Source organism: Eptatretus burgeri, chromosome 9, assembly GCF_056783735.1.
Source record: "Eptatretus burgeri isolate ZD-2024b chromosome 9, Ebu_testis_v1, whole genome shotgun sequence".
In the NCBI taxonomy this organism is placed as follows: domain Eukaryota; kingdom Metazoa; phylum Chordata; class Myxini; order Myxiniformes; family Myxinidae; genus Eptatretus; species Eptatretus burgeri.
In genome coordinates this window covers 56,486,880-56,499,965 of record NC_140969.1, presented here as the reverse complement: position 1 = coordinate 56,499,965, position 13,086 = coordinate 56,486,880, and the positions used below count along the sequence as shown (strand labels likewise).

The window sequence follows — 13,086 nt, the reverse complement described above, 5'->3', positions numbered from 1 at the left end:
CAATTAGATAAAGACATTGAATCAGGTTTATCAGGGTGGTGTATAAGACGGAAGTAAACAGACAACTGCTCCTCAATCACTCCTGACTTGTTTTTACTTGCTGTTAATAAATATGATGATTTTGGAATTTTACAATACAGTACTCCATGCAGATATAATAGCCGGAAGCAGTCTGTGTCAAATCCCAGGATAAGTCCGACACACATGTACACAGTTTGTGAGTATGTTTACTCATTTTCTTCCCAACTTCAACAAACTAGATGCATGAAAATGGGTTACTCTTTGGCTGTTTTGTAAAGAATGACAGGAGAAGCTTTTAAAATGCAGTAATTTGCTGAACCAACGAACGGATTCTTGATGGACGAAGTGCAATAAGGCAGAGTAGGATTCGACTCCAGAGACTTGGAACCAGCACCGGATTCATGGTGGTGGAGGCCCCGGGGCACGCATGGGTGGTGGATGCCCTTTCTGCCACGAACGATGAAGTAAATCAGTGTTTTTCAACCTTATTCATTGATGGCACGCTGAACTTTCTTATATCTTATTCTGTGACACCCCTATTCTATTTTCTATTTGTGTAGTTGCCTTAAGAACATTGCAAGCTCCACAAGTTAAATCATCTATCTATAATTCCAGCAATCTCTGTGTGTGTCTGTCTGTCTGTTTGTCTGCGACCGCCGTTTCTCGACGACCGCCGGTCCGATCTCATTGAAACTTGCCAGGAATATTGCCGGGACCCGCGGATGTGCCTTTTCGAGGTTTGATATCGATCGGACGAGCGGTTCCCAAGTTACGGCTATTTGATTGCTTTTTGCAGTGTTGAAAAGGTGTATATATGGCAGCTGAAGTGTCGTTCCACCTTCTCACCTTATCATGCTATTTCTTTCCCAAATTAATAATAACTGGACGACCACCAGTCCGATTGGATTGAAACTTGCCAGGAATATTGCGGGGGCCCCGCGGATGTGACTTTTCAAGGTATGATATCAATCGGACAAGCGGTTCCCAAGTTACGGCCATTTATCTGTCAAGCAATGACAGGACACGGTGCTATGACGTCACAATGAATTTTTTTTTTTTTGCACGATTGACGTCACAATTTTTCTTCTTCTTCGTTTGGTATGACGTCACAATCGACAATGGGGACCTGAGTATGTGCCTTTTCAAGGTTTGATATCGTTCTTATTCATCCATTTCAGCTGTTTCCCAAGTGTTTCCCAAGGGTTTGAAAGCTGTTTTTTCCCAAGGTTGGAATTAATTGTTGTGCTTGGTTAACATTTGTGAATACATTTACAGAGAAAGGGGCGAGAGAGGAGGGGGGAGAGAGGAGAAGGGAGAGGGGGGAGAGAGAAGGGCGAGAGAGGGGGCAAGAGAGGGGAGGGGGAGAGGGGGGCAAGAGAGGGGAGGGGAAGAGAGGAGGGGAAGAGAGGAGGGGGGAGAGAGGGGGGCAAGAAAGGAGGGGGGGACAGAGGGGGGCGTCACAATTCATCTTCTTCGTTTGATATGACGTCACAATTGATGCTGGGGACCTGATACTGCAGGCACGAAGCTGCACATACCGGCACGCCCCTACGGGCCCGCACTAGTTGAATGAAATACATCATTTCAGGAGTGTTTTTTCGGGCTTTTATTGCCACCATTGGATTCCAGATAATGAAGATTGGCAAAGCGTGCAATTTAGCCTGTCAAAAATAAATTGTTTACAACTTCCAAGTTACATTTGATTTAATCTGAGTAAATGAACGATAAATAATGAAACGAGAAGCATTGCTTTGTATGTTCCTGCTATCGGATTCCACAAACCCAGAAAGTAAAGAAATCCTTCGAACAAGTGAATGCGGACTCGATTAGCGAAACAGTTTCCAACTAGACTTGTCAAATACCCATTGAACACCCAATTTTTGCAGCAAATTTTCTGTACTGGTTAATAAGTTATAATTCACAACAACAATCAAACAATCAGAAACTTGCATGTCGTGTTGCACGATCTGATCATGATAGTCGTTTTATTTTTAATGGTATGAGCAAACTTTAGTATCGAAATGTAGGTAGACAGCTTTTATCCCTATCACTCAAGCGTGAAGAATCAATTAAAAATAATCTCATCCGGATCCAGATTCGAATCTTCACCAAAATCGAATCATTTCTCAACATTACCTTCACATCAACAACGACACCTTCAAGAACAGGATCACATCCAGAAAAATAAATATTACCTCAACATTACCTTCAGAACAACAACATGACCACTTCGAGGAAAAAAGTTGCTTGAGACCTTAGGCCCATACATGCTGTGGCCTTCTCAAGGCCTGTGACCGCTGCAATCGTTCAATATATGTTTGATAATCCTTGTTTTACACTAAAGGTAAAACTGAAATGGAAGGCAAAGCGATTGTGAATACTGGATAACGCTTCTGCAGATGGCATGGGCCGACATGGCTTGGCTTAATGCTGGATGAGCCCTGGGGTGGTGCAGGCCCCTGGGCACATGTTAGGTGGTGAAGACCCCTGGGCACATGTTAGGTGGTGAAGGCCCCTGGGCACATGTTAGGTGGTGAAGGCCCCTGGGAACATGTTAGGTGGTGAAGGCCCCGGGGCACATGCTAGGTGGTGAAGGCCGCTGGGCACATGTTAGGTGGTGAAGGCCGCTGGGCACATGTTTGGTGGTGAAGGCCCCTGGGAACATGTTAGGTGGTGAAGGCCCCGGGGCACATGCCTTGGTTGCCCTTGGGTAAATCCGGCCTTGCTCGGAACTGGTACAGGCGAGTAATCAGCTCTGTAGAATTATCGTTTGATTCCCAGTTCCAATGAAGGGAATCTATTCTAAATGTGTCGTCGATTCTTTCGCTCAAACCTAGTGGATGGCCTACAGCTATGCACACTCGCCTCTCTGTCTAGCCGGAGTTTGAATCCCGATCCAGCCATGAACTGTCATTCCGGTCACACCCATGTTTTTGCTTCATGTATATGTACATCGGATTATGGAAAAAAAAAATCACATAGTCGGAGACATCGATGGCAAAGCAATTCTCACTCTTGTTACCTCCAACACGGAAGGTGAAAGATGTTGTGTTTTCACCCCCTTTCTGTTTGTTTGTTTTGTTTGTGTGCAAGATATCTCAAAAAGTTGTGGACGGATCTAGATGAAATTTTGTGGACATGTTGGGTGTGTGACAAGGACGAATTGATTAGATTTTGGTGAAGATCCGCATTCGGATCCGACTACTGGAATTTTTAAAGTGATTCTTCACCATTGAGAGATAGGGATAAAAATGATATACACTGATGAGCCAAAACATTGACCACCTGCCTAATATGCTGTTGCTGTGCTGTGCTAACATGCTGTGCAACCAAAACAGCGCCGACCCGCCACGGCATGGACTCTACAAGACCCCTGAAGGTGTCCTGTGGTATCTGGCACCAAAACATTCGCAGCAGATCCTTCAAGTCCTGTAAGTTGCGAGGTGGAGCCGCCGTGGACTAGACTTGTCGGTCCAGCACATCCCACAGATGCTCAACCTGATTGAGATCTGGAGAATTTGGAGGCCAGGGCAACACCCTGAACACTTCATAATGTTCCTAAAACCATTCCCAAACAATGTGTGCAGTGTGGCAGGGCACATTATCCTGCTGAAAGAGGCCACTGCCATCAGGGAATACCATTGCCATGAAGGGGTGTACCTGGTCTGCAACGATGTTTCGGTAGGTGACACGTGTTAAATTGATGTCCACTTGAATGGCCGGACCCAGGGTTTCCCAGCAGAACATTGCCCAGAGCATCACACTCCCTCCACCGGCTCGTCTTCTTCCCAGTGCATTCTGGTGCCATCACTTCCCCAGGTAAACGGCGTACACGTACACGGCCATCCACGTGATCTAAAATAAAACGGGTCTCATCGGACCAGGCGACCTTGTTCCACTGCTCTAAGGTCCAGTTCTGATGCTCGCGTACCCATTATAGGCGCTTTCGACGGTGGACAGGGATCATCATGGACACTCTGACCAGTCTGCGGCTACGCAGCCCCATCCGCAGCAGGGTGCGATGCACTGTCGATTGTGACACATTCCTCCTGTGACCACCATTAAAATTCTCTGTGACTTGTGCCACAGTAGACCTTCTGTCGGTTCGGACCAGACAGGATAGCCTTCGTTGTCCTCGCGCATCGATGAGTCTTGGGCGCCCAACACCCTGTCGCCGGTTTGTGGTTTGTCCCTCCTCGGACCAATGTCGGTAGGTACTCACCACTGCTGAAGGGGAGCACCCCACAAGCCTTGCCGTTTCAGAGATGCTCTGACCCAGTCGTCTGGCCATAACAATTTGGCCCTTGTCAAAGTCACTAAGGTCTTTACTGCTGCCCACTTCTCCTGCATCCAACACATCAACTTCAAGAACTGACTGTTCACTTGCTGCCTAATATATCCCTCCCCTTGACAGGTGCCATTGTAACAAGATATTCAATGTTATTCACTTCACCTGTCATTGGTCGTAATGTTTTGGCTCATCAGTGTATAACACGATATCTCAAAAAGTTTGGATGGATTCGCATTAAACTTGGTGGACACGTTGCGTGTGTGGCAAGGACGAATTGATTCGATGTTGGTGAAGATCCGAATCCGAATCTGTTTACGAGAATTATTTAATTTTTGAAGGGATTCTTCACCATTGAGAGATAGGACCAAAAACGATATGTAGCATGATATTTCAAAAATGTATTGGGCCCGATATGTTCTCGTGGATCAGGCATTGCGTGGCGGAGGTATGTGCTCTCCAGAGTGCCCTTCTCGTTCTATCATTTTGCATGTCATTCGCCTACAAGTCACATTTTTACTCCGATCTTCACGGTACCATTTTTATTATTCTACGACAGCAGGAACGTTCTAGAATGAAACGTAATGGATGGATGGGTAGATGCTTTGCCTTTTAGTAATATGTGATGTGGGACTGTGTTATATTGATCATTTGATTGTGTGGACCATGGGTATATTTACTGAACTGCAGTAACAGTGAAGCGCTTTGGGTGCTGTCTGGAGCCTGCTCACACATTGCCTTTCTGGAGTGGGAATAAACCGGTCCCAGAATGGTGTTCACCACGATGGTGTTTTCCTGAAAGATTATACTTTAAAATCCCAGAATTGGGAGGGATTGTTAGACAAAGCAACAAAAAGTTTGAGCAACTGGAAAAGTCTTCTTTTACAGTTGTGCTATCGAGGAAGAGTCTTCAGTTTTAAATAATTGGATTACTCTGATGCTACAGCATACAATCCTGTCGATAGCCTCCTGAAAACCATTTGGCCACAATCCAGAACAGTATTCTTGACTTCCAGAAAGGGAACCTGCCTTGGTTCACCTGCCACGAGCTGAAGGTTGTCACTTCATACTCAGATCCCTGTTTATATTCAATCCTTGCTTCTTGAAAACAGGATTTTTCTTTCTGTCATTCACAATCTTTCCAATCTGAATGTATCTGTCGAAACCCCTCGAGTGAAACTCCCCCGAATCCATGCTCATCGCTCACTTACGTTACTTTATTCACATTTTCACCTGCTTGTGGAACTCCCTTCCTCAATTTCTTCAACCCTACTCTTCCTTCCACGGACTAATGTGAGCAGTATTCCTCCACCTCAAGTCATTATCCATCCAGACCCATGATATTTTCTCGACTCATTAACCCTGCCTTACTTCTCTCCATAGTTATGTTCCTTCCATCTTCTTTCTTCCTTCTATTCATTCGCCACCTTGTTGCGTGTCTGTTGTTCCACTGCCCCCACTCTTATCAGTGCACTAATTGCCTTCTATCCTCGATCACCACGCTCTTTTATTGACTCTTATTTTCTAAAAAGTCTACACTTTGTATGCAAGAAAAAAAATCTCAAAGAAGAGTACTGAGCAGTATTGTTGAGATGTCGAGGACTCGTACTCAGCTTTCTCACTAGTCCAGGACATCTCAACACCTCACTGTACACCACCGTGATCTCATGCGACACATCCTCAACTTTACCCACATTTATTGCTTACCTTATAATGGCACACTTCCTTTGTCATCCACCTGGTGCTTTTCTCAACTTAGTTTTGCTCATTATACCTTCATGATATTATATCTTATTTTTGTTCACAATTGAGCACGGCACAATATCGCAGCTCGTGAAAGATGTGTTTGTTCCTTTGTGTGAAAGCACAGTTTTGGGTACATTCTAACAAGGTTTTGACATGCATGAGAGGCAAAGATTGCAGTAATAACTGGATGTCCCAGTTATTATCCTTGACAGAAAGTCTCTAAAATTGCATAGACAGCCTGCAGAGAAGGCCAGCCTTTGGCTCAAACAATTTCCGGCCTTAAACTTTTTTCTGCATGAAGTGAGAAGCTTGTAGGCTTTGACAACCTGGCAGAAAATGGCTTCGAGGGGGTCGATCGAACCCCATTTCAGCCGATAAAGCTCCCTCGTTTCCTCCGCAGAGAGCAGTTCACTTTCTAATTGATCGCGACAATCATACCATGCTCGCTGGGCGATCCGCATATCTGCTTGTCATGCGATGATGGTGCTCAAATATTTGTTTTTATGTGTAGAATTTTGTTGGAGATCCTGTAATTTGAAAGATACGTCTCCAATCTTCAGCAGAGTCGGATGTGATTTTTATTTTTTTTTTCTGCTTGTAGCTTGTATGTAAAAATGACAACACCATCTAAAATGAGCAAATGATGGTACACTCTCTGACTAAGAACAAGGTAATCCCTGATTAGGAATGATTGGGAGGACATCTCTTCTTTTCTGTTTTTTTAGATAATGTGTAGAGAAGACAAGAAAGTGGAAAGAAGACATATCTGTCTTTGTTTTGTTTATTTATTTTCATGCACAGCAAAACCAAACTGTGAAACACTACACAAAGAATAAAACTAATTATTTGGAAATCGTAAAGCCACATACTGTGATTGTCTCTCCTTACCTACAGCTGGATCAAAGCCCAGTGAAAGAAAGGACCACGAAGTGGTGATGACAGCCAGCCCAGGGCAAAACGGTACGAGGTGGTCGGTATTGGTGGGAAAATCATGGGATGTTTTGGGGGGGAGTGGGGAGGGGGACGTGGTTGTACCTCACGCAGAATGTACTTTTCAGGCAAATGAATCAAAATGTATATGTATGTATGTATGTATATATAAATATATATTCAACTAAAGAAGCACGCTGACTCTATGGCACGATGATGATGTCATGTGCATAAATTGTGCACTTGCAAACATATATTCTAACAGAGGTGTTTCTGCCACAATGCTGTGCATCCACTCACATTATGATCACTGAAATGCTGCCTTTGAATGAGGACGATCTAATTTGGGGAACTGTAAAAGGATTCATTTTGATGGTTTATCCAATGTGTTGTTGCTTGGTCTGACAAATGTTTGCAAATTCAAACAAATAATTGGGTAAATCCTCAAAAAAAATGTATTCTTGAATTTTTTGCTTCTAACAGTTACCGCAGGCAGGTTGGTGTTTTTTTTGTGTTTTTTATTTTCAGTCTAAGGAGATCTTTTATATTGACCTCCTGATTCCCTTTTGCCTGCCACTCGCCTCATGCGGTGGTGCATCCGTGTTTTCTTTTCTGACTGTTTCCCATCTATCCTGGTGTTTGCTCTCAGAAAGAGAAGGCCCTTCACCCTCTAGTGCTCTGCTCTTCCATGAGCCTCGACGTCAATATTAAAATAACGTTTGAATCTAATCCACTACATCCTCAAAATCTCATCTCTCCATTGCTTTACCCACCCTCCTCTTCCATCTTGCCCTCATTTCCTTTTATTTATTTCCCTTGTTTATTGGGGGTTTATCGACTTGTTTTACTTTGTTCAATAGAATGTGTACACGTTATGCTGTTCAATAAGGCCAAAGTTCGATGCACCTCTGACACATAACAATTCTGTACCTCTCGGCATATTTTTGATCAATGGGCTACGGTCCTTAATTGTTGGTAGGCTTTGTTTTGCACCAAGTGGCTGGCAGTTGCTGTGTCATGTAATTGTTGTAGTAAATCCCTCATCAATTCTTAAGTGTCAGCACAAGCTGTGGGACCCTAGTCAATCCGAATGACTTAATTTGGTGTGTGCCAGACACGCACTACCAGATGTGTCCTAACTTCAAATTATCTTGATGGGACTCCTCTCTCTCTCTCTCTCTTCTTGTTTCACATTATTTCTGCATCATTGCCAGTCACAACATACAGCACAGTTCTCTTAGTAGTTGAGGTTCACCAGCTGGTGCTCATAACAATACGTCTGAAACCTGATTGCAGTCTCCGAACAACACTTCAACTCAAAGTTAAGCATTTACAAGCTATGAGCCCCCATCATGCTAAACATCCTGCTGGATTAATCTGATTGAGAAGCCACTTCAAAACGATGCAATTAAGGTGCTATCCCTCGAGTTGAAGCCTTTTTTTCACGTCCACCACAAAGGACTCCTTTATTGAAGCAGCGAAGTTATGTTCAGCTGCGGATAGGATTTCATGTTATTCTCATAGATCTTCACCCAAATGCTTGACCATATTTGGCATAGCTATTCATTTGCACTTCCATTTTTGTCTGTTTCAAGGTCTGAAATGCTCCTTGATAATCTTCTGTCAAATTCCAATATGTTGATACTCTTCTTCACAGCAACAAAGGAGCTGTGAAAAAGGACCCAAGGTTTGTCAACTTGGGATGGCTGGAGTGAATCTCCAAGTTGTGGCCACATGTCGCCATGCAGGATGGTAACAGGGCGATCAAATCACTCCTTTATCATTGGCACACCACACTGAATAGGTACAGGTACTGCAGCCACTGCTCATATATCAGCTGCTGCAGTGCTGAGACCATCCTTGCCACTGCACGTTGTACCTTCTCCAACATAGTCCGATCTCTCTGCAGGATCGGTGCCCAGACCGGCTCACAATAGTCCATTATGCTTCAGATCACTGCTGGATACAAATCCCTGAAGATTTCACTGGTTATCTCCATGAGATTGTGCTTTATGCCCTGGGGTTGTCTCTGCTGTGATATTCATGTCTGCTGGCTGTGAGCCAGAGGCCAATAGACATCTGTGTCAGGCCTGGGGAGTCATGGATTCACTGGATCATGGGGTGTGCCACTGTCGGTACCTGTGCAGGAGGACAAAAGTCTGAGTGTTCAGGTCCTTGATGCTTCCAGTCTTGCTCTACAGATGTGAAACTTGTACTCTGACCAGGGATCAGAGATAGGCTTAATTCCTCTGGAACCAGGTCTCTTCGGAGAAACCTTAGCCATCACTGATCAGACTTTGTGTCCAACTAGCGGTTGCTGAAAGAGACTCAAATGAGATTTGTTACCTGCATCGTCCGGGAGCATCAGCTGCGGCTCTAGGAACATGTCGCTCGTTTTCCCGATGCTGATCCTGCTCACCAGATTCGTTCAGTGAGGGAGCCTCGTGAGTGGATGAGGCCAATCGGCTGACCACTTGCCTCGTGATTGCAGCATGTTGATCAGAATCTCAAGGAAATGGGAATGAGCCAGGCATCTGCCTGGGTATAGCCAGATGGAGGCCCCTGGAGTGAACGCAGCGGCGTGCTGCTCCAGCGCATGCTCCCATACCTGACCTGACCACATATTGGTTCTGCAATAACATGCTCCTACTTTAGAAATAGGTTGGGGTGCAAGCTGTCGGGGCCCGAGATTTATTCAGGTTCAGCCCACGAAAGGCGCATTTCTACAGCACATGCCATAACCTCAATACGTTGAAGGACCACATCATGTGTCATCAATAAGTTGTGTCCTGCAGTGTCCTCAGCCAATTCCACAGCAAACACACTATGATAGGATCTCAACAGTGCTTCCACATTTATCACATTTCCGATGTCTAGTCCCTCAGTATCTCTGACGGCTGCAATTTATTATTTTCCTCTGACCTGTCCCAAAGGTGGGCACATAGCCTTTTTGGACTAGATGCACTCCATCTTGCAAGCTTCCACTATTATTATTTATGCAAGTGGCAGGTATTCTGAGAAGATCACTTTGACCATCATTCCATTCCCAAAGCTCAAAACAGGATTTGAAATGTTTACTCTGAAGATAAGTTGCACTGACAAGGTGGGATGTAAGGTTCAGTTTTTCAATGTCCGAGTTTATCTTCGTAATTATAAGCACCCGGTGCTTTCAGTTGTGAATTTCTGGCGACTTAATTTTTGTTAATTTTTGGCCCTTATCTTTGGACAAGCCGTCTGTCTTCAAACTATTAATTGCTGCCACTGTGGATGGTGGGTGTGGTTTAATGGGAATCCTGAACATACAGATTCACCTCCTGGTAATATTAGTAGTTGGCCTAAAAATGCTGTCTCTCTTCTGTATAAAACTCCATCATTTACTCTTTCCGGCATCCAGAAATATGGAATCATTTTGCATTCCTTCAACACTTGCAACTTTACTGCATATATTTGTCATTCTTTTCAATGGGGAAAGTTACTTTGTGTTCGTGAGTTTCAAAGGAGCATGTTAGACTTTGGATGATCTGGGTGTGTTGCATGAATTGTGAGTAACAGTCCCTGAGAGCAGCAATAATTGTCCTCAGAAGAGGTTTTGTGCACGGCCACGGTCTCTGGGCATTCATCCCTGCACTCTGTTACGGGTACAGGCACGGTGCTCAACCATTGATATTTCAGGAATGGAGCATGTTGCTTGATCAGGGTTAATTTAATTGCATAGGTAAAGTTACCTAGAGTCCTTCGCACTCTCAATTACCTTCCCGTAATCCGCTGATTGCAGGTACGTCTGTTCCATTAACCGTCTATGGAGTGGTGGGGGCTGCTCTGAGATTAAAAAAAACAAACAAATTAAACAATCTTTTGATAAACTGTGTCATTGTCAAGAAACCAATTGACAATTATGTCATCAGGTATACTTGGGGTTTACTATTGACAAGGGAATCACATTGAAATGCCTTAGCAACTAGCATCCTGCTTGCAAGCTTGGGGGCGCCAAGTCTCAATTACGTAAGCGAGCGCAGCTTCTACCTAATCTCGGATCCATGAATGATGACTCGAGCCATGCATTGATTAGAGAGGCTGCTTTGGTTGCAGAAATCTGATTGCATTTGTATAACGATGATACGAATGAGCTACAGTGTTTTGTTTCTTTGCAACCTGCTCTTTTGGCAAACTAAGCAGAAGCCCTCATTGTCTCCACAGTTTTCCAGATGAGCATTTTGAAAAAGTCGAAATGGATGGGGTCGTTTGATTTCCAGAACGAGAAGAAACCTGCAACACTGCTTATAAGTACTGTGGATTCTACATTGGGGCATGTCAATGCCACGTTTTATACCACTGATACAGAACTCAGCCTTTCGGGTAAATGTCGTTATTTCACAACAATTTTGAAGGTTATTCAAATCCGTATCTTGTCACTGTCCACATCATTTCCCGTTATTTAGAGTACCCGAGTAATTACCATGCTATTTGCTTATTAATACAACCTTCTCACATCCTCTCCCCACCCTGTCGTGTCCTTCAACATCTGTCCCAGGACTGTTTCGAAACGGTGATGGAAACTTGGCCCTAACGCTGCTTCATGTTGAGAGTTCCGAGCATAATTTGCTAAGAAACATTGCACAAGGATGGACTATGGATGGCTTTGTAAGTAAAGTTCAGTAACTCTCCATGCATTATCAAATGTAGTGAAATGTTCAGCAATTTCTTATTGATTCATTCAGTCATTCTTATTGGAGCTCGCCAAAAACCAAGAAAATAATTTTGTTCTTCACGTACCTCACACCCCAATGGACAAATCACTCGAGGATCACAGACTCTTCCTTAGACTGTCTGTACATTTGACTTTTAGAACAAACAGCGCACAACCTTCCGGTGGGAATGAACCGGCACACCGTGACCGTTTTCCCATTTCTACATCTCTCGGCATATCGGGGCCTTTTACTTTTCATTTAAGCGAGATCACTGACATAAATGAGGGTTTGGAAAAGTAAATGCTCAGTTTTGAAATTGAGAGCATTTGGCAGAGGAAGAAAAAGCATATGAGCCGTGATTGGGTAAATTTATTCTTACTTTTTCTCATATCCTGACCGAGTTCAATGCAATCCTCATAGAGGACGCCCCACAGCCTTTGTTTTCCATTTCTATTCAAAAATCCATGAAAGGAAAGTGAGAATCGCCATCGGCCACTATATGCCTTTGCAAAGATCTCCTGTGATGTCTCGTCGGTTCTGGTGATGAATTTTTTAGAGGAAGTTGCACTTGTTGATTTTCACATTTGAAAGTGTATTTGCACTCAGTAATACTTGCTGTGAAACATCAGAGCAGTTATTGTGTCGAGGAGAGAGAAAGCGTTGTCCATGCTCATCACGAAACCATGGCGAGCACGCAGCTCTGCAAGCCGAGAAACGAACAATCCACGAGAACATTTGTTTATTTGTGTTGTTTTTTTTTTTATTAAAATATGTTGTACATCTCAAATACACCAAAAAAGAGTTCTGACAAGCTCTTCTGTTTCATTATGAGCTATAATTGTTTTTGAGGGTCAGAATTGAGAGCATTTGAAGGAATTAGATTTTTTTTTTTTCGTTTAATTCAAGGTGGCTCAAATATTCGGCAAGAATCTGCACATTTGTTTTGTTCTTTTTTTTTCTTACCGTATTGCAGGTCACCTTGGAAGCGGATGGAGCAACTTACGTGTATCAAGGTTTCGTGCGAGCGAAGGGCTTTGCTTCCTTCGGGTTGAAAAGGATCGGTGAGTACATGGTGATAGTGACAGCAATCGGCATGGATAGAGTGCCTTCGCGCAGTGCGACTCGCTCCTCATTCTCATTGCCTCCTTACTTTCTTGCAAAGCTCTGGAGACAGAGAGCGTAGGCGAGGGCTCCAAGGTGCCGCACGTGCCTCAGGGTACCAGCAGCCGCTCCGTCGCCATCGCCATCCTCGTGCCATTTTTCGCGCTCATCTTTGCCGGCTTTGCTTTCTACCTGTACAAGCAGAGGTGTGTTTGCACCGTTCGGCTTGCACTCGCCCTTGTGAAAAAAGTGATCGTGGTAAAATAATTGAACTTCACCCTCACCGGAACAATTTTAATCTCAGGTGCGTGA

At 44.1% G+C, this 13,086-nt stretch overlaps 1 protein-coding gene across 38 annotated transcripts in view; it reads left to right on the top strand.

The window, feature by feature from the left end:
• Positions 1-13,086, top strand: part of LOC147020161 (CUB and sushi domain-containing protein 3-like) — a 1,491,173-nt gene that overhangs the window by 1,476,192 nt on the left and 1,895 nt on the right. For all 38 annotated transcript variants that reach the window (XR_015061662.1, XM_085895237.1, XM_085895221.1 and 35 more), the window contains 5 exons: positions 6,950-7,015; positions 11,183-11,341; positions 11,517-11,626; positions 12,647-12,734; positions 12,836-12,980. Coding sequence is in view for 37 of the 38 variants with exons in the window: in XM_085895237.1 (XP_085751363.1) it covers positions 6,950-7,015; positions 11,183-11,341; positions 11,517-11,626; positions 12,647-12,734; positions 12,836-12,980 (568 nt within the window). In the remaining variant the exon portion in view is untranslated. The remainder of the gene's footprint in view (positions 1-6,949; positions 7,016-11,182; positions 11,342-11,516; positions 11,627-12,646; positions 12,735-12,835; positions 12,981-13,086) is intronic.